Here is a 25,695-nt window from a genome sequence, read left to right on the forward strand (position 1 = left end):
CCACATGAGGTTTGTTCTCTTAAAACTGGTTTTATTTATTCCCAAGGTAGCTGTATCTAGGGAACAGGGAAGATGCCTTTTCTTAAGTAGCCCAAAGCGTATGGTCTCTTGGAGGGTTTCGCCTGAAGGTACTTTAATAATGGGCAGTTTAAACTGAATGTCTTTTTAAAAATATCGGGACCCTGTTAAGTACAGAACTCTTCATGATGTCAGAGTCTACCTATGAAGTGTTTTTTGCCTCTTGGCTTACTAGAGTCATACCTTGGAAGCTCTGATTAAGAGAAAGTTAGGATATAACAGTCCCGTCCCATTTGGTGGTGGTGGTGGTTGCAATTGGAGTGGAAGGTACTCCATGTACATTTTTACAGTGGATTTCAGGCTGAGCTCTGGAGGACATGTCATATTCTACCATCTTATAGATGCACTCTGTGTATCTCCTGCATGGGTTCTGGCTCTTCAAGAGAGTCTGAGTAAAGGCTCTCAGGAAGCTCTCACAGCCGTTCACATACGGTAGAGCTGATCTTTGGCTGTCAGCCTGTGTCGGACCATAGCTCCTCAATGGTTGCGTTTTGTATGTACTGGACCCAGTCTAGAGCAGGCCACTTAAATATGGATTGATGCTTACTCTGGAGCTCTTACCATTCCACTGTGGATTAACTAAAATATCATATTCTTGTGCCATTAATATTCTCAAGCTTTTAACAAAGTTTACTTGAATAAGCAAAGAAAGGCTAAATTCTGAGTATATTAAGGGTCACATTTGGGGAAGGGCTTAAATCTTGACACTGTTCATTTCTAGCACTTCTCAAAAAGGATTGCATCTTTTTTCAGGAAAGTAAAATTTTGAGGATGTTGTGTGACATTCTGTTAATATAGTACATTGACAATTGCAGTATAATAAATAATATTACTCTGTTCTGTCTTATTCATAGATTTGTTCCAGTGTGTTAAGTAGTTCTATAAATTTTATTATTATTGTATAGCCACCTCATTTGCTTCCAGTTAAGCATGGGATATTTTTCTAATAATAAGTGAAATAAATCTATTTTTTATTCAGTAAATCTGGAGAGAGGAAAATATTTATCTTATAATACATATGGTGTGCCCTGTACGTGGGCTCTTTTGATTAGTTACAGAGTCAACAACTTGCATATTCATTCAGTCATGGAAAAAATGGATTCTCCTCTGATTTTTTTCCCCCTGCTTATTGGCATTTCTTAGTTCAGCACAGAAAAGGGAATTTTTCTTGTTTCTTCTTAACTGTATGCATATACATATGTGTGCTTATTGAATGAAGTACAATGCTAGTTGCATTTTGAGAAAATACTTCATTTTTAAGGAAGTCCTTAAATTGAAGAATTTCTAAATCTCTTTCTATAAAGTCTTTTTACAGTTAACTTATGTTTAATTGTAAACATGTTAGTTATTTAGCCTAAGGTCTAATAATAGTCAAATTTTCATTTTAACTTGGCTTTTGTTGGAGGAACATGCCCCTCTGAATTTGGTCTTTCAAGGTATCAAGTTTATTTCTTGTATTGTCTGAATTTATTTAAATTGATTTTTATTTTCTCAGATGAACTTGTCTTAACTACCATTTTATATATATGTAGAAGATGTTTCAGTAAAGCTAGAAATTTTTCCATGACTTTTTTAGTCATAGTGAGGCGATCACAGCTTCACTCATGTACCCTTCTAAGCTCAAATTGTACTCTTTAATAGCTCTTTTCTTACTGTAGACATGAGTTGTGTTTATCCATGCTAATTGAAAAGGTCAGCTGAAAAAACAACGAAGAGAGCATCAGGGGACTGCCATGTGATTTTGTTGAGACTGGGCTTCATTGTGCTTCCAATATTGTGAAATGTTCTTGAAAATTCACACACTTTCTGGGTTTTTCTTTTTTTTTTAAGCTGAGCTATAAGATTTTCCTCACAGGTGGTTTATTCTTATTTTATAAAGTATTTTTATTTTTAATTAAGTTTATTTTCCCTTTTAATATTTCTGTGGATGTCTTAATTTTTTGTCTTGATTTTACCAGATTAATTAAATAAAAATATCCAATCAAAACTTTTAAAGGGAAGTATTATACGGTTATTATACAGGAAGTATTATACAGTATTATACCAGCTGCTGTGTCTTTTCTACACACAGTCAGCCTTGTCTTGGTGTATCTTACAGAGGACCGGTCTCATTCACCTACTTTAGACCTACATGCAGGCAATAGGCTGAAGCTGAGATGATCAACCATCTCAGAAAATTCACTTTTCTGTTATTGTTGCACTTGTAGAGCCACAGTTAATGAACCCTTATTTTGAGCATCTACTGTGTGAGCAGAGAACTATGCTGAATATAGTTCTTTTCTTTAACTGTCATTCTTTTTCCATTATGAGAACTGAGTTACCTTGAGGTGGCATTAGCAGAAGGAAGGTATCAAGTCTCTCTGTGTGTGTTATATGCTGTATAAATTCATGTCAGTAGAAATGATCACAGCTCACCAGGAATGCACAGTCCCAAAGGAGAAGTATACCACAGGGGCCCTACGGTTAAGGAAGGGAAACGTGCAGAGAGCCCAGTAAGATTTTCAGAGAACATCGTTATAGTTTCCTAAATATTCTCAGTGTAATACATGGTACTTTTTTCACATTTAAATCAGTTAGTTCATATTAAAGCTGCTTTTACTAAAGTGCTTTGCAGAGATTTTCTAACGGTTCCAGTTTTGATAATAAATTTGTTAATATGCATGCGGGAATGCTCTTTGTAATGTCAGAGTTCTTTCTCACTTTTAATGCAATGTCAAATTTTACTTCTCATCTTTCCTGTTGGTTTGACTCTTGTGTTTGTGCTTTCCACTTTACAGGCATGCAGTATGGTGACTATGTTAATAATCAAGCTAGCTCCGCACCAACTCCCTTGTCATCAACTTCCGATGATGAGGAAGAGGAGGAGGATGAGGAAGCAGGTCTGCTTTAGCTTTACACCAGTTCTTGATCTTTTCCTACTCAAGTGTTTTTTTTGTTTTTGTTTTTTAAATAAATAATGTCCACAGTCCTATTAGCCTTTTTAAAAAAAGTTTCTTTGCAGATTTAGCTCAATGAACTTGCTTGTTTTGGATTATAGAAGGTTGGGGTCACTTGAAATGAGGTGTTTTGCTTATTTGTTTTGTTTTTCTTCCTTTGGACATCTTTACCATTTCATTGAGTAACGGTACATCTTTCATGATGTTAGAGTGCTTTCTTCTTTCAGAAAAGCGTTTCCTCTCATGTCACGCTAAAGAATGAGCACTGACTGAAGCTTTTGGCTGATGATTGCTCTAACAACACCCTTTTAGAAATAATGTTTTATTTTCTGCTTTGCATGCTACTTTAGTCTAATGAAAATGAACCATTTGGGTTTTATAATAGTGATAGAGAAATAGGATGTTTCTTTGAGGTCCTTTTGGCACTTATATATTTAGAAAGCCCAAAATTTGTAGTTGTTTTCCTGCTTCATGAAGTAGTCGTTCCCATATTGCTAGTTGAAGAAATTGTTCATAGGATTATGTGTTGCTGCCTTTTCAATATCTTTTCTGCCTTTAGTAGAACACTGCTGAACATTAGCAGTTCAGTTATTCCATTAATTCTGATAGTTTAAGACTGAACCAATAAGTTAATGATCTTTTCAAGTTATTATATATGACCATGATTCTCCTGCTATCTTTATTATTGAGTGGAAGGATTTGCTCTATAAACAGTCCATTTGACTAAAAGTTTCTATTAACCTGTGGATTTTTAATTTCAAATTCTTATGCATGATGGGCGGGGGGTGAAAATAGAGGTTTCCAGAGGAGGAGTAATTTTTCTTATTCTAAATATGTAAATACCCGTCTACTTTTCTGAACTTTTTGTAATTTTTTTATCTTACACAATTTCAATTTATAGAAAAGTCGTAAAAAGAGTAAGAGAAACTCCCATAATCATTTTACCTAGATAGACCATTTTTGCCCCACTTGCTTTATAATTATGTATTTTTTTCCTGCATCATTTGAAAGTAAGTTGGAGATATCATGAACCTTTGCCCCTAAATAATTCAGTACGTATTTCCTAATTATAAAGACAATGTCTTATATAACATAAACACAATACAGTTTTCAGGAAATTGGACACTGATACAATAATATCTGCTACATAGTCTGTAGTCAAATCTCAACAACTAACCTCAGTAAGGTCATTTATAGCTGTTTTCATGGCCCAGGATCCAATGAATTTAATTGCATTGAATTTAGTTGTCATTTCTATTTAGACTAAAAGAATAATCCCTTAACCTTTCTGTTTCTTTCTTCACTTTGATATTTTTGAAGAATATAGGCAAGTTATTTTGTACAGTGTCGCTCAGATTGGGTTTATTTGATGTATCCTTGTGATTAGATTCAAGTCATGCATTTTTGGCAGGATTACCACTGAAGTAATGTGTTATCAGTGCATTCTTAGGCACGTGATGTCAGTTTTCAATTTGTTTCCATATTGATAATGTTAACTGATCCCTTGATGAGATCTGTCTCCCCGAGTTCTCCAGGTGTCCTGCCTCCCACCCTTAAAATTACTAAGTAATTTTGAGGAAGATTCTTTGATACTATGTCTATGTCCTGTTCTTTATTAAACTTTAATTTTAGCATTCATTGATGATTTTCTAATTCCAATATTTCTCCTATGTTTATGAGTTGATGTTTCATTTTAGGGGAGCATTTTCTTCTCCCTTGTTATCTTTGGGTTTATATTGACTTGTGAATTCTTATTTTATTCAATGGGTTATAATCCATTCCTATCACTAGTTATTTTGATAGCAATTTGTCCTAGACATGGCCAGTGGCAGCTCCTTCTGTCTTTTTAAAATGTTCCCATGAATCTTTAGGCACTTACTTTAAGTACTTTAAGGCTTCAATAAGATCTTCCGAGCTCATCTCGTACTTACGTTGCTGCAACCCTTGAATGAGGCATTTCTCTAAGAAGTCCTGGTTCCTTTAGTGGAGAAGGGTGTTTTAGAAGCCAAGATCTGATTGTAATGTGTGGTCATTGCTACTGGTGGGTCATTCTTCCCAGGCCACGAATTAGTATTATTATTTAATGTATATATTATTCAGCCTTATTGTACTTAATTGTAGATTTTCATTTGTTAAAGCTTGTGATTTCCTTGACAGCAAGTCTATCCAGCAGTCAAGTACAGGAATGTTTGTTTTAAACTTTCAGTTTTAAAAGAAAACTATTTGATTGCAGTTCCAATTTTACATTAAGCCATCTAATTAGATTTTTTAAATTACGTGCTACAAATAGGCTTCCTTTTTAAACTTTCCTCATATATTCATACTTGGAAGTAAAATAGGATTTTGTATAGGAACAGTGTTGTATTTTGTTGGAAGCTTCTAAAAGTTCAGAATTGTTGGAAAATAAAATTACAGAAAGGTTGAGCAAGTAACATGCTATCAGGTTTCCATAATGGTTCTATCTTAAATTCTTCTCCTTTTTGAGCTTATTCAGTTACAAGTATTCATTCCTTTAGTTAGTGCTAGAGTGGAATTTACACTAGTTTTAGGTACAGTAATGCAGACAAGTATTGTCATACTTGTAATAGTAATGAATACTGACTAGAAAATGGGAAAGGGAATAAGCAGTAAGAAAAATTGAGAAGTGTAATAAAAGGGGGGAGTGAGGGACAAAGGCTAATTCAGACTCCAGGCTGTGATCAGCCCTAGCCTCTGGAGCAGCTGATGTTCTGTCACCTGCTGTACAGATTCCCAGTCACCTTTCCTCTAGGGAATTTTCAGGTTGGGAAGAGGACAGGCAGCAGGAAGCTATTTCCCATAACTCTGGTAATGAGATAGCTTGATGCTGTATTTTGTGATGTTGGAAAGAATACTTTTTTGATTTTCATAATGAGTTTTAAGGTGCTGGTCAGTTTTTGCTTGCTTTTCACACAGACTAATAGTAATTATTCAGTGCCAGGCACTACATCAGAGATAATGATATGGTTATGGTTTGCTTGGGTATGTTTAAAGGTAATATAGTTTGACTCAGAACAAGTCAATCAACTCCTATAGATAAGACAATATTGGCATGCTTAGCTTCAACTTCCAAAGAGAATTCTTTTTTTTTAATTGAAATAAATAATACAGTATTATTAAGTACAACACCAAGCTGTATGTTAGATTCCCCCAAACTTATTCATCTTATAACTGGAAGATTGTACTATTTGACCAATTATCTCCCTTTTCCCCCAGTCCCCAAGAGAATCTTTAAAAAGGTTCAAACCTATTTTTCCTTTTAATGAATATACTATTTTATTAAGTAAATATCTTTCAATTGAATTCAATACATATTTAATATAGTTTGAAAATTTTACAAATGTAATATTCTGGGTCTATGAAGGATATAAAAGGGTATCTATGCCATCAAGAAAAGTATTAGTTAGAGAGTTTTTGGTATTCTACATTAAAAAGAAAATGTAGTGTATTTGTAGGTGTACCTGTTACCTGAACATGCAGGTTGCGAACATCCTGTATATACGATCGCTGTAGCTGGAAGCTCCATCTTTCTGTACAGCAGGAGGCAGCAGAGTATTCGGAGCTATAGTCGAAGGAGATTTGGTACCAGTGTTTAGAGTTAGAATTCAAAAGGTACTTTCAAATAGAAATAGTGTTCAAATGGTGATTGGATGTCTAGGCTAGTCCCAAATCTAATTAACTGCTTTATTTTTTCTAGCCTGTTGCAGATATATAGTATTTAATCAGTAATAATGGATTATGGATTTGATAAGGGTCTGTAAACTACTTGGTATAACAAGTACAAGTTATTTCATTATTCTCTGAAAAAATATATCTGAGTTCTGAACAACCAATTTATAAACATTATTTGATAATGCCCCATTTGTAAACTACATTAAAAACCCAAGAAGCTCACAGTCTACTTTAGAATATAGAACAAAATTACAGTAAGTCCTATGTTAATTATAGTGTTTTCTAGGAATACATGGGAGAATCTGGAACCAAATGTAGGGTGGGATGATGGAAGATTCTCCAGTGGTTATCTGAGCTGAATCTAATAGGAGAAGTTAGAATTAGCGAGGTGAGAGATCTGGGGGGAGGCAGAGGTACTTTTTAAAACAAAGCAAGAAACATGAGAGAAGATGGCATATTTGGGGAACTGGAGTGAATTTGGGACCTATGGTCTGCAAAGGACAGTGGACAGAAGAACTGAGTTAGGTTGGGTAGGACAGCTGGGTAGGATCTTTAAGAACCTTGTACAACCGGTCTTCAAATAACATCATTTTCTTATATTGATGAGATGCCATAGGAACTTAACTCTTGTTTATATCAATTAGTCTGTGGTCAAATTGATTTCATTACATATACGTTGTTTCACTTAAAGTCGTTTCTTAAAGTTGTAGAAGCTATCACCAGTGTTAAGTGAGGGCTTATTGTATTTCAGTAAGTTAAGGTGTTTGGATTTTATCTTGAAGGTAGTGAAGAGTCATGTAAGGAGTTTACATGGGAAAAACATAGCCAAAATTGCATTTTAGAAAGATCTCTTACAGAAGAATGCATTGGAGTATGTTGAAACTTGAGGCTCTTGGAATAATCCACTGAGGAAAATGAGTTCTTAGGCCTAGGTAGCAGGAAGGTTGGAGAGGGAGAGTATAGCATAGCATTACCAAAAGAAGGAAACCGTTTTTTACAAATCCAAAGTAATTGTGTTAGCAGTGATAAATGTTAAGGAATGTTTGGTCGGAGTGTGGGAAAAAACAATTAGCTTTATCAGGAGGTTCTTGTCTTGTTTTTTCTCTTTTCCCCCATTTGTAGCATTGTTTGAGGAGAGGGAGGGAGGGAAGAGAGAAAATGAATATTTCCTGAGTGTGGCTAGTATCTTGTTTATTTTTGTCTGTTATATCAGTTTAATTTTAACAGTAGTCCTGTGGAGTAGGTGTTTTAAAATCTGTTGTTAACAAGTAAGAAGTGATTAAGAGATGTTAGGTGTCTTGTCCATTTTCTCTCAACTGATAAGTGGTGGAGGTGGAATTTGAATTAGACTTTTTCCATGTTTTATGCAAGTTATGAGGAAATAAAATGTCAAATTATCTGGTTAATTTCAAGTTACGACATACCAGTAGGTGCGTTGGACTTTGTTGGCCCATGTTGCTTGTCTTTTAGAGAGAAAATATTTTAGTCTTTTTTGAAAGGCTTAAAAGCATCCTGTTACTTTTCCCCAACTTCAAGGATTCTGAGCTATTCTTATGAACTGTTCTCCCCCTTGTTACTTCCTCAGATTTCAGCTCCTCTCTTCTTCCTCCTTTTCTTCTTTCAATGTGCGACATAGAAGCCAGCAAAAGAATGAGGGAAAATTCTTCCCAAGTACTACATTCAGACTCATCCCCCCCATTTGTTCTCAGAATATTTATTATCACTAATTATAGCGCGAAGTGAATGAGGTAAACTGTGCCTATGTAAGGTTTAAGAGTGGGGACAAGTACCAAAGCTGTTCGTTCAACTGAAACCAGCTTGTACGCATGCAGAAAGCAGGATTTTGCTTGGTGTAATGGTTCCAAAGATCAATACAATAGTTTAGCTGTCTTCATATACTTATAATGTGTTAGGGAAGCAGATACATACATGATTACAATACAGCTTGTAAAGTGCAATAATTCAGGGTTGAGAAAATGTCCCTACATAGGAGAGGAAATGATTTTCTATGACCATGTCAAAAAGGGTTCATGGAAGATTTGAAGGATGAGTTGAAACTTGCCACATGGCGAAGGGAAATCGAGGCTATTGCGCCAACATGTATTGTGCATAAAAACAGGAAAAAATGGTGTGTTGGGTGTAGAGTGAGAAGTTTGGTGTGACTGAAGCATAAAGTATTATAGAAGGCAAGATGGTACAAAACCAGGTAAGAGAGGGAGGTGAAAAGGACAGGTGGAAGCCAAATTTTGAAGTTATTTCAGACAATACAAAAGCGGTTAGACCTTATTCTATGAGGTGGTAGGGGAATTAATGAAGGTGTTTTTAAGCATGTTCAGAGTATTAACATGTAAGTTTCATAACCTACCTTTAAAAAAAAAGTACCTATTTGATTTATGTTGGCAGTGATGGTGTGACCAAATTAGAATTAATCTGAACAATACGTTTTAGCAAAGTGTGAGTCTATTTGTTTAGTTTAGTGGTTCATCTGGATTTATAACTTTTATTATTGCTTAGATGTTTTAACAAGTCCAAATAGAGATTTGCATTTATTCTTTTCTTCTGAAAGTGAATTTTAAACTAACAGATTTCAAATCATTCAATCAATAAATCAGAATATTTCTATGAAAATAATACTTTAAAGCTTATTGATTATAGCATTATTATTAAAATGAGCAGTATTTTTTGAGCATTAATATTTGATTTGACATGAAAGGAGCTAAGCAGCATAATTAAGTAGCAGTATGTTTTCTTGAAATAATTTCATATGTAAATAATCTTTTATCTTTGGACTTAATTTTTTTCAAGAATAAGTATTTCTTGATACTTACATGTAAAAGTTTTTTCTTGATCAGAGAGAGTGCTGTGGTATTTTTTATAAGAGCTTATTGAGATATAATTCACAAACCATAAAATTCACTCATTTAAGTTGTACTGTTTAGCAGTTTTTATTGTATTAACAAAGTTGCGTATATTACTGTATAATTCCATCACTGTATAATTCCAGAACATTTCATCACCCACAAAGAGAAACTCCAGTCACTTCTTATTCCTATCCCCTACACATACACACACACACACACACACACACACACACACACACACTCAGCTCTAGACAACCACTAATCTACATTTTGTCTCTATTGATTTGTCTATTTTGATCATATAATATGGGATAATATGGGATTATTTGTGACTGACTTCTTCCTCTTAGCATAATGTTTTCAAGGTTCGTTCATGCTGTGGCATGTATCACTACTTCATTCCTTTTTATTGACAAATAATAGTCCTTTGTGTTCATTTGTCACATTTTATTTATTCATTCATAAGTTGATGGACCTTTGGGTTTCCACTTTGTGGCTATTATGAATAATACTGCTATATGCATTCATGTACAACTTTTTGTGGGGGGATGTGTTTTCATTCTCTTGTGTGGAATCACCAGGACGTATAGTAACTCTACGTCTCACCTTTTGAGAAACTGTCAGACTGTTTTCCAATGTGGCTGTACTATTTTACAGTCTCATGATAGTTCAGTTCCTCCACATCCTTGCCCAAACTTGATGTAAACTATCTTTTTAACTATAACCACCCTAGTGGGTGTGAAGTGGTATCTTCTCATTGTGGTTTTGATTTTCATTTCCATAACGGCCAGTAATATTGAGCATCTTTTCATGAGCTTATTGGCCATGTGTTTATCTTCTTTGGAGAAATGTCTGTTTAAATCCTTTGCCCATTGTTAATTTGGTTATTTGTCTTTTAATTGTTGAGTTATAAGAGTTCTTTATATATTTCGGATACTAGACCCTTATTAGATATATGATTTGAAAATATAGTCCAAAATATATTCCATTCTGTGAATGTCTCTTTACTTTCTTGATGGTATCGTTTGGAGCGCAGAAGTTTTTAATTTTGATGAAGTCCAATTTACCTCTTCTTTCGTTGCTTGTGCCTTTGATGTTATATCTGAGAATCTATTGCCTAATCCAGGGTCATGAAGATTTACTCCTATATTCTAAGAGTTTTATAGTTTTAGTGCTTACATGTAGGTCAGTGATCTACTTTGAATTAATTTTAGTGTAAAGTATAAGGAAGGGGGTCTAACTTTACTCTTCTTGTGGATACCTAGTTGTCCCAACACGGTTTGTTGAAAAGAATATTCTTTCCCAATGGAAATACCTTGACATATTAGATGAAGTTCACATCATATAAAATTAATCATGTAAAAGTTTCCAATTCAGTGTCATTTATACATTCACAATGTTTTCCAGCCACCATCTCTATTTAGTTCTGTCATTTTGATTGTTGTGTATCCCAAGCCATAGACTTCTCTTTTATAAGGAATTTATATAGCTGTACTGTTATAAAAGTCATTAAAATTTAATTTATTTTACAATATCCTAATACTGATAAATTATATTTAACAGTTTGCAATTTGATAGATGCAGTTTTTAAAGTGTAACTGTATTAATACTTCATCAGTCTAAAATTTATATTTGTGTACTTGGCTATTTTGAGTAGTTTGATATCTGTTCTTCTCTCAGATGCCATCACATATGTTTGATTAAATTTTATTTCACTCATCAGCTCCATATTCTCCCTATTCTTATCTCCTATTCTTTATACATGTATTTTTTAAATGTCTTTAAACATCCGTCATTTTACTCTTTTACTAGAGTCAGCAAAAAGTCTTTTTCAAAATTGCCTAAGGCTGCTCTGGGATACATTATCATTTTAAACTTAGTAGATGCTTTGGTTTTCCTTTTAGGTGTTGACAGCTCTTCTACCACAAGCAGTGCTTCTCCAATGCCCAACAGTTATGATGCCCTAGAAGGAGGCAGCTACCCAGGTAATTTGTTTTGTGCTTATTTGATGTTTATTTGAACGGTTACTATCAGTTGCTTTTAAACACGAACATATAATATACATAATTAGTAAGCTATATTTTTAACAGGAAAAAAGGGGACATTTTCGTGGTATTTCTCAGCCTTAATTTAATAGTGTTAATTGTTATATAATAACTATGAATGTTGTTTGTGGGAGGCCTAAGAAAATTTATTATTTTTGTTATCAGGCTCTAGCTTTTTCCTCCTTCTAAAAAACTTTTAATAATGAGTAATTTTCTCTTTTCCTTTCAACTTTTATGCTAATAACTCCTTAAATAAATTTTATATTTCTGTTCTCATGCTTAGGTACTTGAATTCCTTCCAACTAGCCTCTGAATATAAATATTCTTTGACTCTTTACTCCCCCTATGGCTCCTGGCTGCCTCCACCAGGTAAATAGACTAACCAACTTGGGTGTAGTTTTTTGGAGGCATTAATTTTAACCGTATCTGCAAATAACTTTGGTCATTACATACAAACAGGAATAGTGGATAGTACTGAAAGAAAAACAATACAAACTTTTATAATTAATAATCATTTCGTTATAATATCGTGTAGTGTGATTTCCTGATTCGCCTGTCTCCTATGTATCATTCCTAGCACTTCTGTCACCTGACAACCACACCTGACCTTTCTCGTTTTCTCTTTCTTTTTCTAATGATTCCAAACTTCAGGACTAACAGAACAAGTAATTTTGCCCTTCTCTTTATTTCTTGTCACTTTGGTAATCATCCAGGATGGAAGTTGGATTGTGCTGTACTTAAAACTAAACACACTATCTTGCTGTCATTACCCTATGAATCAGTAAAACTTGAATCTTCTCAGCTTAGTATAGAATTCCCTTTTAATATTTCAGAATACTTGAATAAACTACTTAGTTTTGTGTGGTTAAGGATATTTTTCCCTAGGGACCTGTGTGTGTGTGTGTGTGTGTGTGTGTGTGTGTAAGAAGTTGTGGACCATTCTAGGAGCAATCAGTATCATCAAAATAGGGGATAAGAATTACTTAATTCGCTAAAAGATGAATGCTATAACTAGATAGTATTTCATGCACTTCAAATTAACCTGAAGTGTGATGTCCAATGTGGTGTAGTTAAAAGATCATGGCCTTGGAGTTAGATCTTGGTCTGCTTGTCTGTATTCGTTTATCAACAAATTTTAATCTTATGAACTGTGCTTTGATAGTACATGAGTGAAACAGCAAGTTTTCTAGCTATTTATACTGCACCAAAAATAAACAGATGTGTACATCTGTAACAGTAAGATTAAGTGAATTGAAATTTACTATATATCAGGCACTAGGGTAGATTTTAGGGCTGTAGAAATGTATGAAATATTGTCCATTTCTTAAAGAAGGGGAAAAGTTTTAGACCTCCATGTTTGTGACTCTAGTTCTTTCTTAGAATCTTACGCTGATGACTATTGTCATGTTAAGAGACCTTCCCATTTATAGTCCCATCACCATGAGATGGGATAAGCAGACGATCTATGGATACGACACTGCACTGAAGCTCTTGTCCTTTTAAGAAGTCTGGGAGGTTACCAGAAAGCCAAACCTTGCTTAATTAACGCAAGATAATAGCAGAATGCCTAGGAATGTATGTTCAAAATTAGAGCCAATAGAGTCAGTAGAAAGATGTGATCTCTCAAGAAACTTTTAAAAAATAAATTTTTTAAAGTCGGATGCTTTGAGAACATATTTTTTGCAGTCTGATTGCTGGTGAAGACTATAATTTTTATATGAAAAACAAGTATTTTTCAACAAATCTATAAAGACATCTATATAATAGATTTGACTTGAAGAAAAAACTAAGTCAGTATACCAAAATGTTAATAATGGTTACATATAGTAGAGTAATTTTTAAGGTTTCTTGTTGTTATTATTCTTGTATATGATTAAAGTTTTTTTTGCAGTTTCAATCAAATTTTAGTTTTTATTTTAAATTTAAATAAAGGAAGAACATTCATTCATTAACTTTTAATTAGCATCTGTTACACACCAGACATTGTTTTAGGAGCTAGACACTATTCTAGATACTGTCCTTCATACTTTCACTTTTTTGCCTCTGCAAATAATGCAGACTTCTAGGGGACTATAGAAATATGCCCCTCTTTCCATGGACTTTTTTTTATAGACAGCAGGGTCAGATAAAAGGCAGGTTAAATAGTAGTTGATACCCTTTTTATTGCTTTGCTTCACTTCCTGCTTCTAAGCCCCATTCCTGTTTAAAGAATAAAAGGGAAAACAACTGTATTTATTTATATACACACACATACACACATGTACATACAGAGAGTACCAAAAAATGTATACACATTTTAAGAAAGGAAAAAAACTGTTTTAAAATTGTAATATTCAATATATACTGATAACAAAAGAGGAATACAAATCATGTGTATACATTTTTTGGCACCCCCCAGTAGATAGCTAGATAAACAGATACATGGTTTTTATATTTATTATATATAGATAAGGTTTTTACATTTATATCATATTTATATATATTTATACCATATATATGATATATGGTATAAATATAAAAACCTTATCTATTAAAAATACAAACCTAATGAAGTATTTGTCGGTGAAATGACACAAAATATGAGGTTGTCTTGTAAATACTTCATTATAAAAAAAAGATGGGGTGGAAACATATAAAACAAGATTAGCAAAATATTGATGATTATTAAAGCTGAGTGATGGGTGTGTGGGGTTTATTATTCTGTTCTTTCTACTTTTATGTATGTTCAAAGTTTCTCATAATAAAAAGTTGAAAAAAAAATGGGAACACCAAAGGAGTTCCAGGAGTCAAGTCTTTATAGAGTTAGGTTTTCAGGTGTTAACCATGTTTTTCCCTTTGTTAGATATGCTTTCTTCGTCAGCAAGCAGTCCTGCTCCTGATCCCGCTCCTGAATCTGACCCTGCTCCAGCTCCAGTGCCTGCTGTCCCCCAGCCTTCAAAAATGGCTAAACCATTTGGGTATGGTTATCCCACTCTTCAGCCTGGTTACCAGAATGCTGCGGCACCACTGAGTTCTGGAGTACAGCCCAGTAGCCCAGTGTATTCTGGATTCCAGCCGTATGCTCAAGTATGTATGTAGTTATAGAAAGACATTGCATTTCTAAAAATTGTGAAACTTAATCAATTCTAACAATCCCTGGGGATTCAAATGGATCATAGGTACAAATATAGATAAGCCGAGATCAAACATACGTAGAATTTGATTCCAGTGTTTTTTTGTGTGTGCATACATAGAAAAAGATAAAGAGAAATATAGGGGCTGGCCTTGTGGCTCAGGTGGTTGGAGCGCTGTGTTCCTAATGCCGAGGTTGCTGGTTCGATTACTACCTTCGGCCAGTGAGCTATGCCCTCTACAGCTAAGATTGTGAACAACAGCTCTCCCGGAGCTGGGCAACCAGAGGTTGGTGTGAGGGCTACTGTGTGCTGCTGCGGGCTACCATGTGCCGCCATAAGCGGCCAGTGGCTGCATGAATGGCCAGCAGCCGGCGACTGCTGTGAGCGGCCTATGACTGACAACCGACTGCCTCAGCCCAGGGGGGTAGTGCAAGGCTCATAATACCAGGATGGGCCAGGGAGCTGTGTCCTACACAACTAGACTGAGAATGGCTTGAACCGGAGTTGGGGGGCGGGAGACAAGAAGGGGGGAAAAAATATAAATATCAAATTTTTAAAGAGGTTATATTTGAATCCAGATATTAGCTGTGATTTTTCTTTTCTATGTTGTACTTTTATTTTCAGAGTCTCTGCATTGCACCGGTACTAATTTTATAATCAGGAAATTAAACTAGACTTTTTTTTTAAATTCTATATAACTAAGCTCATTTTCTCCTAAAAAAAAAAAAAAAAATGGTATAAATGTGGTTTGGGATTTTGCTTCCCACTTTCAACTTGAAGAAACCTCCATGACCTGTAACTGAGCTGGTGCAAGCCTCCACATACATAAATGCTTGTTAATGATTATGTTCATTAACTACTGTTATGACCCATTCTGACGTGACCTTGTTTGGAGTCACCTCTTAACTGCCGTCTCAATTTAATAATACGGAACAGAAGGTACAAATGTAACAGGTATTTTTAAATAACTACTTATTTTAAAAAACTGCTCTTAGTAGACTAACCTTATAGAAATTTCATCTTATGGTAAACTAAGAATAAATATTAGAGGGAAATAGGAATACCATTTGTTTCTGGAGTTTAATCTTAGAATTAAGGGTATGAAGGAAGAAGAAAACTGGGCGAGCCACTGCAGAAATAAAGTTGGTTAATACAAACTTACCTGCCTTCCATTTTGTTAGATTTTTCTTTATAGCTTTATTGGTCCAGATTAAGTACTTTTTTAGTCATTCTTATCTGACTCATGTGCTTTAGGCAAATTACTGTTTGGGATCATAATATATCATTTATTTTAATGAGAAGAAAACCAAGTTCAAAGAAAATCTGGTTCTTGGAGGGAGTGTTGGGCAAGGAAAAAAATTATTTTGAGATAGTAAGTGGCTTTGTATAATGACATCAGGAAAAAGTCCTTTGGGCCAACTCTGGCCTGCTCCCGTTTTTGGTAAAAAACAAAACAAAACAAAAAAATCCTTTTATTGGCACACAGCCATACGTATTCTTTTATGTACGTATTATCTATGGCAATTTTGGCATTATAAGGGTAGAGTTGAGTAGTTGCAAAAGAGACCATGTGGCTCTTAAAACTTTAAAGTGTTTCTGTCTGACCCTCTACAGAAAAAGTTTGCTGACCCTTGACATAGGAGAGGTTAAGAGATTGTCTTTGGAATAAAAAAGTAAAAGTTAATATTTAATATACTAGATTTTTAATATAGCCTCATTCTATTCTTCTGTTATCACAATCCATTTTATACTCTAGCTTTAGATTAGAGGAGTTTGGATAAAGGGGACAGAGACAGACTGAAAAAGAACTTGAGTTATTGATCAGTTGACATGAGCATCATAAAGCCAAAGCTTTAGAAGTAGACTGTTAAAGATCATCTACTCCCAACTCTCATTTTTTAAAACCTTTTATTGAAATATAATCCACATTACGTAAAAGTATATAAATTAACAGCATACAGCTTGATACATTTCTACAAATTGAACACACTCCTGTAACCAACAGCCAGGAGACTCTGGTGTCTTTTCTAGTCACTAACCCTCTAAACAATTTGACAACTGACAGTTGATTTCTGATCCCACAGATTAGTTTTACCTGTTTTTAAACTTTATATAAGTGGAATGATACTATATGTGTTGTTGTCTAGACTCTTGCTCAACATTATGCTTATTGCATGCTTGTAGTTCATTTGTTTCATTGTTATAAAGTACTCCGTTTTGGGAATATACCACTTTGTTTTATTGTTGATGTGCATTAGGGTAAATTTCCAGTTGGGGGCTATTACGAATAGTACTGTTGTGAATATTTCTGTTCATGTCTTTTAAGTAAATATGTATATATCTAGAAGTGGAATCACTGGGTCATGGGGTGTCCATATGTGTAACCTTAGCATTTAATGCCTAACAGTTTTCCAAAGAAGACGTTCCAATTTATACATCACATTAGCAGTGTGTGAGAGTTCCAGTTATTTCTCATCCTTGGCACCGCTTGGAATTTCGACTTTTTATACTAGTCACCTTCCTTTCATTATTTAAGTAAAGAAATGGAGACTCAGATAAGGAAATCATCTCTCCAAGACCAGGCTTAGTTCTGAGAATACGAAAGTCCTTGTAGTTCAGAATTAAACACCTTTTTCCTTTCTTTAGCTGGTAGGGACTTGTGCAGAAGAAAATCAAAGGCAGATTTGATATGTGTATCTCTGTAAGGAAGATTACACAGCAGCAATTTATTTTTATCTAATCCGAATTTAAAATAGTTTTTTGGACACTACTCCTTCAGGATCAGTGAGCAATAATTAAAGCTCACAGCTAGGACGTACATTTAAATTCTTACCTGTTTACTACCGTGTTTCCCGGAAAATAAGACCTAGCCAGACCATCAGCTCTAATGCGTCTTTTGGAGCAAAAATGCAGGTAAGCAAAAAGAGGAAAATAAATATCAACCAGTATTCCAACCATTAAGATGTAAACAGCAACACTAGGAGTCTGTCCTTTCAAGCTTCATGCTGTGCATTCCAGGGGTGGGGTGAAAGCTAATAAAGATGCTTGTCATCCAAATGACTTGTTTAAACAAATAAAAGAAGTTGATAAATATAGATATTGTTTTAGAAATTTTTTATTCCTTTAATAGCATAAGAGGCAACCTTTTATATTATTGCATATCCTTCATCTGATAGCTGCATAATGTTTTATAATGAACCATTGTTGGGCACAACTGAGTATCAAAATCAACACACACACGCGCGCGCGACTTTGTGCATGTGTTCTATTCCTTAGATGCAGTTTCTTTAGGTGGAATTACTGAATCAAAACACCTAATTTTACAAGACTTTAGAATTTCTCTTTACCTATTCATTGTAGAAAAACTTATTCCATTCCTACCATGTGGCAGCACTATTCTATGCATTGAGGATACAAGAGGAAACTAAACAAAATTCCTGCTCTCAAACTTGGAGCAGGATTGATGGAACAATAAAAAGTAAATCAACAAATTCATGATATATTTCAAATAGTTACAAGTGCTGTAAAGTAGGCATGTAGAAGAAATTGCTCGGATTGGAGATAATGCAATAGGAAAGTAAGAAAGTAGAAGTTATGTTTGAATTAACATTTAAATGACAAGAAAAGCCAGGCATGGAAAAATGTGGGGATAGAGCATTTCAGGCTAAGGAAACATACCTGCAAAGACTAAAGGCAGAAGCAATTTTGACGTGTTACAGGAATAGAGGCCCAGTGTGGCTGGAACTCATCAGCAATGAGAAGAGTAATAGAAGTGAGATCAGAGAACTAGGGAAGGACAATAGTCAGAAGCTTGGGTTTTACCCCAGGGGCAGAGGGGAGACACTGAGGATTTTATGTAAAGGAATGATATCTGGTTACATATTTAGAGAATCATTTTGGGGGTTGCTGTGTGAAGAACGGATTAGGGATAGAAAGTATCTGAAAAGACAAAAATGGAAACAGGGAGACAAATGGAAGCTTTGCTGTAATCCTGGAAGTAGATGATTGTATTAGGTTGGTGCAGAAGTAATTGTGGTTTTTGCATTGTTGAAAAATGCTGTTTGATATTGGAATAAATTCTTAAATAAATGTTGTTATACATCATTTTGATGCACATTTCTTGCTTTATGTTTTTTTGCTAATGACTTATTACTTGCTGTTTGTTTTATGTTTATTTTAGACTATGGAAAGGATGTTAGGCAAAAAGCGAATTCAAACTATTTTCATATTCGAGTTCAAAATGGGTCATAAAACAACTCACAACATCAACAACACATTTGGCTCAGAAACTGCTAACGAATGTACAGTGCAGTGGTGATTCAAACAGTTTTGCAAAGGAGACAAGAGCCTTAAAGATGAGCGCAGTGGCCGGCCATCAGAAGTTGACAACAACCAATTGAGAGCAATCATTGAAGCTGATCCTCTTAGAACTACACGAGAAGTTGCCGCAGAACTCAACGTCGACCGTTCTACGGGTATTCGGCGTTTGAAGCAAATTGGAAAGATGACAAAGCTCAATAATTGAGTGCCTCATGAGCTGACCGCAGATAAAAAAAAATCACGTTGAAGTGTTGTTTTATCTTATTCTACCCAACAACAACAAACCGTTTCTCGATTGGATTGTGACATGCGACGAAAAGTGGATTTTTATATGACAACTGGTGAAGACCAGCTCACCAGTTGTCATATAAAATCTACAGCGAAGAAGCTCCAAAGCACTTCCCAAAACCAAACTTGCACCAGAAAAAGGTCATGGTCACTGTTTGTGGTCTGCTGACAGTCTGATCCACTACAGCTTTCTGAATCCCAGCGAAGCCATTACATCTGAGAAGTATGCTCAGCACATCGATGAGTTGCACCGAAAACTGCAACACCTGAAGTTGGCATTGGTCAACAGAAAGGTCCCAATTCTTCTCCACGACAATGCTCAACCGACAACGCCTGAACGCACGTCGCACAACCAATGCTTCAAAAGTTGAACGAGGGACCGGCCCGGTGGCTCAGGCGGTTAGAGCTCCATGCTCCTGACTCCGAAGGCTGCCGGTTCAATTCCCACATGGGCCAGTGGGCTCTCAACCACAAGGTTGCCAGTTCAATTCCTCGAGTCCTGCAAGGGATGGTGGGCTCTGCCCCCTGCAACTAAGATTGAACACGGCACCTTGAGCTGAGCTGCCGCTGAGCTCCCGGATGGCTCAGTTGGTTGGAGCGCATCCTCTCAACCACAAGGTTGCCGGTTCGATTCCCACAAGGGATGGTGGGCTGTGCCCCCTGCAACTAGAAACAGCAACTGGACCTGGAGCTGAGCTGCGCCCTCCACAACTAAGACTGAAAGGACAACAGCTTGACTTGGAAAAAAGTCCTGGAAGTACACACTGTTCCCCAATAAAGTCCTGTACCCCTTCCCCAATTAAAAAAAAAAAAAAAGTTGAACAAATTAGGCTGCGAAGTTTTGCCTCATGCACTTATTTACCTGACCTCTCTCGCCAACCGACTACTACTTCTTCAAGCATCTCGACAACTTTTTGCAGAGAAAACGCTTCCACAACCAGCAAGATGCAGAGAATGCTTTCCAAGAGTTCATTGAATTCTGAAGCACGGAGTTTTATGCTACATGAATAAATAAACTTAATTCTTGTTGGGAAGAATGTGTTGATTGTAATGGTTCCTATTTCGATTCATAAAGATGTGTTTGAGCCTAGTTATAATGATTTAAAATTCATTGTCTGAAACTGCAATTACATCTGCACCAACCTAATACTTTGTTCTAAGGTACTATTAGAGGAGGTAGTGAAAAGTGGATGGATAAAGGATATTATTTGATTTGTTGGATCAGATGTGGTGGGTGAAAGAAAGGAAGGCATCAAGGATAACGCTTAGGTTTTTGGCAGAGTAACTGGGTAAAGGGTAGTGTACTTATTTAAGTGGTGAAGACAGAGGAATCGTCTGGGAATGGGAGTCGAGTTGGCCATGTTAAGTTCAGTTGCCTGATGGTGATGTTGAACAGTAGTTGATCAGTATTTGGTGGTCAGATATGGAGAAATAATGTACCAATTTATAATTTCCAGTAAAAGTGTATATGACTGCCCACTTCTGATATGCCAAGAATTAAGTCATTTGTTTCCTTACCAAAGGCCATCCCTGTTTAGATTCTTTCACCATTCTGTTCAGTCCTTCTGGTTTGTACAAGATATCTGTAATGAGTATATTAACCTTTTGTCTCATCTATATTGAAATTTCCCCCCCAGCTTTACATTTGTTCTTAATTTTAATGGTATTTTCTTGGCATTGGAGAAATACTTAAATTTTATATAGTGATAATTTGTTTTTACCTTTGTATTCTTTAAATGATCTTTTCTTTTTTTTCCCCCTCTTTCTTTCACCTCCCTCCCCACTCCGGTTCAAGCCGTTATTTCTCATTCTAGTTGTATAGGACACAGATCCCTGGCCCATGCTTGTATTTTGAGCCTTGCGCTCCCCCCCGCCTCCCGGCTGAGGCAGTCAGTCTCCAGTTGTCGGTTGGCCACTCCCAGCAGCTCTCACTGGCAGCTGGCCGCTGGCCACTCATGGCAGCACAGAGCAGCCTATGGCAGCTCACGCTGGCTGCTGGCCACTCACGCCTACCTCTGGCTGCTCATGGGCAGCCCAGCTCCAAAAGAGCTGTTATTCACAATCTTAGCTGTAGAGGGCACAGCTCACTGGCCCATGTGGGAATCGAACCGGTGACCTCGGCGTTAGGAGCACAGAGCTCCAACCACCTGAGCCACTGGGCCAGCCCCTAAAAGATCTTTTTAACCTTAACATTAGGAAAATATTCCAGCTATGTATTTTTTTTAGTTCTTTTGTGATTTCAAATTTGCATCTTTCATCCATTTAAGGTTTTATTTTGGTACATAATATAAATAATAAATCTCATTTTTCCACCAGACATGGTTAGCTCTAACTTCACTATAATTTATTAAATCTGTCTTTTCTCATTGAATAAATATTCCACCTTTATTTTATGTCTTAAATTCTTATAAAGTTTGGTCTGTTTTGGGTTTTCTATGATATACTATTATTGAGCCATGCAGTTATTTTTCTCTTATCCTTTACAGCTCTACTGAAAATTCAGAATCCTTTTTATTATCTAGTTGTTTTTTTTCTTTCCCTCTTAACTTCACGAGCTTCAATTACTGTCAACATTTTGCTATACTTATTTTACCTACCTCACCCCACACATACACCTTTTTTTGCTGAGGATTTAAAAGCTAATCTTGGGCAGAGGAGTTGGGATGGAAAAAGAGCATTTCTTGCGGAACCAAACTGTCATATCCAACAAAATCAACGAGAATTTCTAAACGTCATTTAAAGTCTAGTTTACATTGAGATTTGTCCGATTGTTTCAGAACTGTTTTTTTAACAGTTGGTTTGTTCAAATCAGGATCCAAACAAGATAATTGTATTTGCTTATGTCTCTTAATTTTTCTTTTTAATTTTAGCACAAGCCTCTAGTCCATTTTTTCATGCCTTTGATTTTGATTGCTTCTTGTGGTGTCATTTTACTTGTTTCTCTATTTCATTTTCTATGGATTGGAACTTAGATCTAATGACTTGATTATATTCAGGGTTATTACTTCATTTATTTATTTACTTAAACCAAAGTAGGATATATTTTGGTTCTGCTTAACTCATGATAATATCAGATTGTCTCACTTTTAGTGGTGTGAGGATTGATTAATGGGTTCATATCTTGACCACCTAATCCCTTCATTGTGAAGTTCCTTATTAAGCTTTCACCTATTGGCTTTATCATCTATTGATACCTGTTTATCATCTGTTCCAGGTGACCATTATCTGAATCATTTATTTCAATATGAGTTGTAAAATAGTGGCTTTCCTGAATTTATGATTCTGCATTTATTAGCAGGAATTCTGCAGTACAGTCATATATAGAGTGCTTGGTAACTGTGAAAATGGATGTAGAAAATCTGTATACAGACATAAAATTATTGCCCCACTTTTTTGGGGTTAATAAAAGGGTCAAGTTTAGAGCAGTGTATACGTTAGTTTATATTTGCAAACAAACAATGGGAGAATTAAAACTAATAAAAGTAGATACAGGTGTAGAGATCAAGAGTGAAACAAGATATCTTTGAATATACCTTATTGTAAAGTTTTGGCATTAGAATTACATAAATGTTATATTTGTTTAAAAAAACATTAAGTCAAAAAAGATAAAAAACGATCCTTAAAATGAAAAGCAAACAGAAGTAAATGAACGTGTTTATCAAGCTGATACAGTTTGATACAAAGAAAAGCATTACTTTAGTTATTCTTAAAACCCAGTATTTTGTATGTTCTCAGTGGAATATAATCTAAGTACAAAAAAACTGCAAAGAATTTAAAAAAAACTGCATTTAATTTAATAACCTTACATTTATAATAATATGCTATTTTGAAACGTATTTTAGTATGTTATAGGATAAAACAAGTAATGTTGTTATCATTAAGAATCAATAGTTTCAGCAAAAGAGAAGAGATACAGGTGTAAAATGAAAGAAGATAAATTAAAACTCCAACATTTTAAGTTTGAATAGGAAATGCCACTGTGAACTTATCTTTTCCTCTCTATTTAAAAATGTATGTTTTGTATCTCTACCTGTTGTAAAATTGGAAGTAATAAATAACACACTAGCAGTGAACACTCTTATTCTCAGATTACAGTCTCTAGATACCATTTCTATTTAAAAGGAACCAAGTTTCCTGTTTGGTATATGACTAATTTGAAGTCTGAAGGAGGAATAGTAGAAAATGTGATGCCAAAAAGCAAGGAAACAAAGATTGATGGGTCCATATCAAAAGGACACTGAGGCCAGCTTGAAGGCGCTCTCACTGGCCAAAGACTGGGTAGTTTGAGCATGAAAATGAATAATTCGTTAAATCACTTGAAGTGAATAAAAAGCCGTGAATTCATAATACTAAAAATACAACGAAGGAAAGAAAAGTGAGCAAGGCAAAATTCATTGAACATCATTGTACATTTCTATGATATCAACTCATTATTCTGAAAATTGACAGTTGAAAAAACTTGAAAACATAACCATTTTATCCTGCCTTTCCACTCTGAACTGTATTCAGAGAAACCAAATTCTTGATGTTGAAAACAAGCATTGTTGCTAAAATTTTGTGAGGTTTAACCGTGCTAGTAAGATTTTAATTTATTCAGTATTTTTGCTTTGAGGGTCTTTTTTTATAAGAATGCTCTAAATTGAACTGCCCTGTTAAGTTGGTCTACTATTACCAAACCAGATTTAAATTTTCTTACCTTCTTTTTCTGTATGTTAAAATCCTGTATATAGTATAATACATTTTATTCATGTTTGTTACATTGATTTGTTTTGTTTTGAATTGCTCTCTCAGCAGTATCCTGGTATGAGCCAGCTGTCCTCCAGTCTCGGAGGACTGAGTCTTCAGAGTTCTGCCCAGCCAGAAAGCCTAAGACCTGTAAACCTCACTCAGGAGAGGAATATTTTACCCATGACTCCTGTTTGGGCTCCTGTACCTAATTTGAATTTAGACCTCAAAAAATTAAACTGTAGCCCTGAGTAAGTATTTATTTTATAATCTTTAGTAAGTAATATACTTTGTCGGAAGCACTGTATATCTCTCAAAAATAGTAAAAGTAATATATTAATTCCTTGATTGGAAGTTTTGTTAATGTGGACACTTCTATTCTAGTTTGTATAGAAGTTATGGATGTAAAATTCAGTGTAAGTTGTCTGTTCCTGTCCTACCTCTGTCTCCATCCCATCCCATTCCCATCAACTAATGCTAGGGACATTTTTTTTGTATTTGAAGGGTTTCAGGAACCCAAATCTAACTATGTTTTTCTTTTCTTAAATTTTTTCCCCTCACTTTCCACCAGTAATAACTTCTGGTGTCTTTTAAATAAGGTGGCATCTTTAAAAGTTTATGCCCTTTTTCTTTGCTTGAAAAGGATACAAAGTTATGTGATCTGAAGAACAGGTTTAGATAAATGGTTTATCTGTGAATTTTCTTTTTCCACTTAGTAATAGAATGTGAAGAGTATTACTTTCCGGCTGATTTATCCAGCTGAATTTAGATTTGGATTTCCTTTATTGAGTATTTCCTCACTTTATGGGGAAGTTTAGCTGGCAGCCTTCATCTGGTGGCCGCCAAACCCTGGTGTATCCCCTCTGGGAGGATGAGCTGTGTTACTTAACCTCGCAGAACTTTTGGCCTCCAAGACCAAAAGTTCTCTGTTCTTCCTGCTTGCAGTACTTCTGTCCCCTAATAGGGTAACCTCTGCACCCAGAAGGCGTCCTCGTGCTCCTGGTCGCTCCTCTTTACAAACTAAACTCTGATTCACAAAACAACATTATCTTCTTCCTTGCATTAAGAGTTGGTATTTTTCTTAGAGCCAGTTTTTTCCTTTTTTAAGGCAACAGATTTCTAGCTTTTTGATAAACTACCAGCTTCTCTTTTTTGAGCCAAAATCTTAGTTTCCAATGCAGAAAACAGAAAGTGGAGTTGCTCCAAGGGTTCCCCTTCCTCTGCCACACTCTACCACCAATCCCCCATCAGTGCCTAAGGCAGTGCCAAGATCGTTTCTATAAAAATGCAGAATCATTGATTCCAGATTGAGAACAACTGCCTGTCTTGAGTGTGTAAGCAGCTGTCAGGTCACTAAATATATGCATTTATAGCCTTGTCCTATGAATTAGACGTTCCCTAAGTAGGTGAATATAGTATATGTATATTTGTTAGAGAGTCCACAGGTAGGGAATGGTGTGTGTGTTTCTACGTTGGTGTTTTTTGTGAAAGTATCTCTTTTTTTTTATTAACTAAAGTTTATTGGGGTGACAATTGTTAGTATACTTACATAGGCTTCAGGTGTATAATTCTGTAATACATCATCTATATATCACATTGTGTGTTCACCACCCAGAGTTAGTTCTCTTTCCATCACCAT

General features: G+C 35.4%; 1 protein-coding gene across 4 annotated transcripts in view; it reads left to right on the forward strand.

The window, feature by feature from the left end:
* SEC24B (SEC24 homolog B, COPII component) overlaps positions 1-25,695 on the forward strand; it is an 84,070-nt gene that overhangs the window by 35,644 nt on the left and 22,731 nt on the right. Inside the window, exons 4-7 of one of the 4 annotated variants that reach the window (XM_019741953.3) lie at positions 2,856-2,957; positions 11,470-11,550; positions 14,453-14,676; positions 24,123-24,307. In XM_019741953.3, coding sequence (XP_019597512.2) covers positions 2,856-2,957; positions 11,470-11,550; positions 14,453-14,676; positions 24,123-24,307 — 592 coding nt within the window. The remainder of the gene's footprint in view (positions 1-2,855; positions 2,958-11,469; positions 11,551-14,452; positions 14,677-24,122; positions 24,308-25,695) is intronic. The other 3 variants (XM_019741954.3, XM_019741955.3, XM_019741956.3) reach the window with 3 other exon arrangements.

Source organism: Rhinolophus sinicus, chromosome 1 (assembly GCF_057876585.1).
Source record: "Rhinolophus sinicus isolate RSI-liver-muscle chromosome 1, RSI-T2T, whole genome shotgun sequence".
NCBI classification, from domain to species: Eukaryota; Metazoa; Chordata; class Mammalia; order Chiroptera; family Rhinolophidae; genus Rhinolophus; species Rhinolophus sinicus.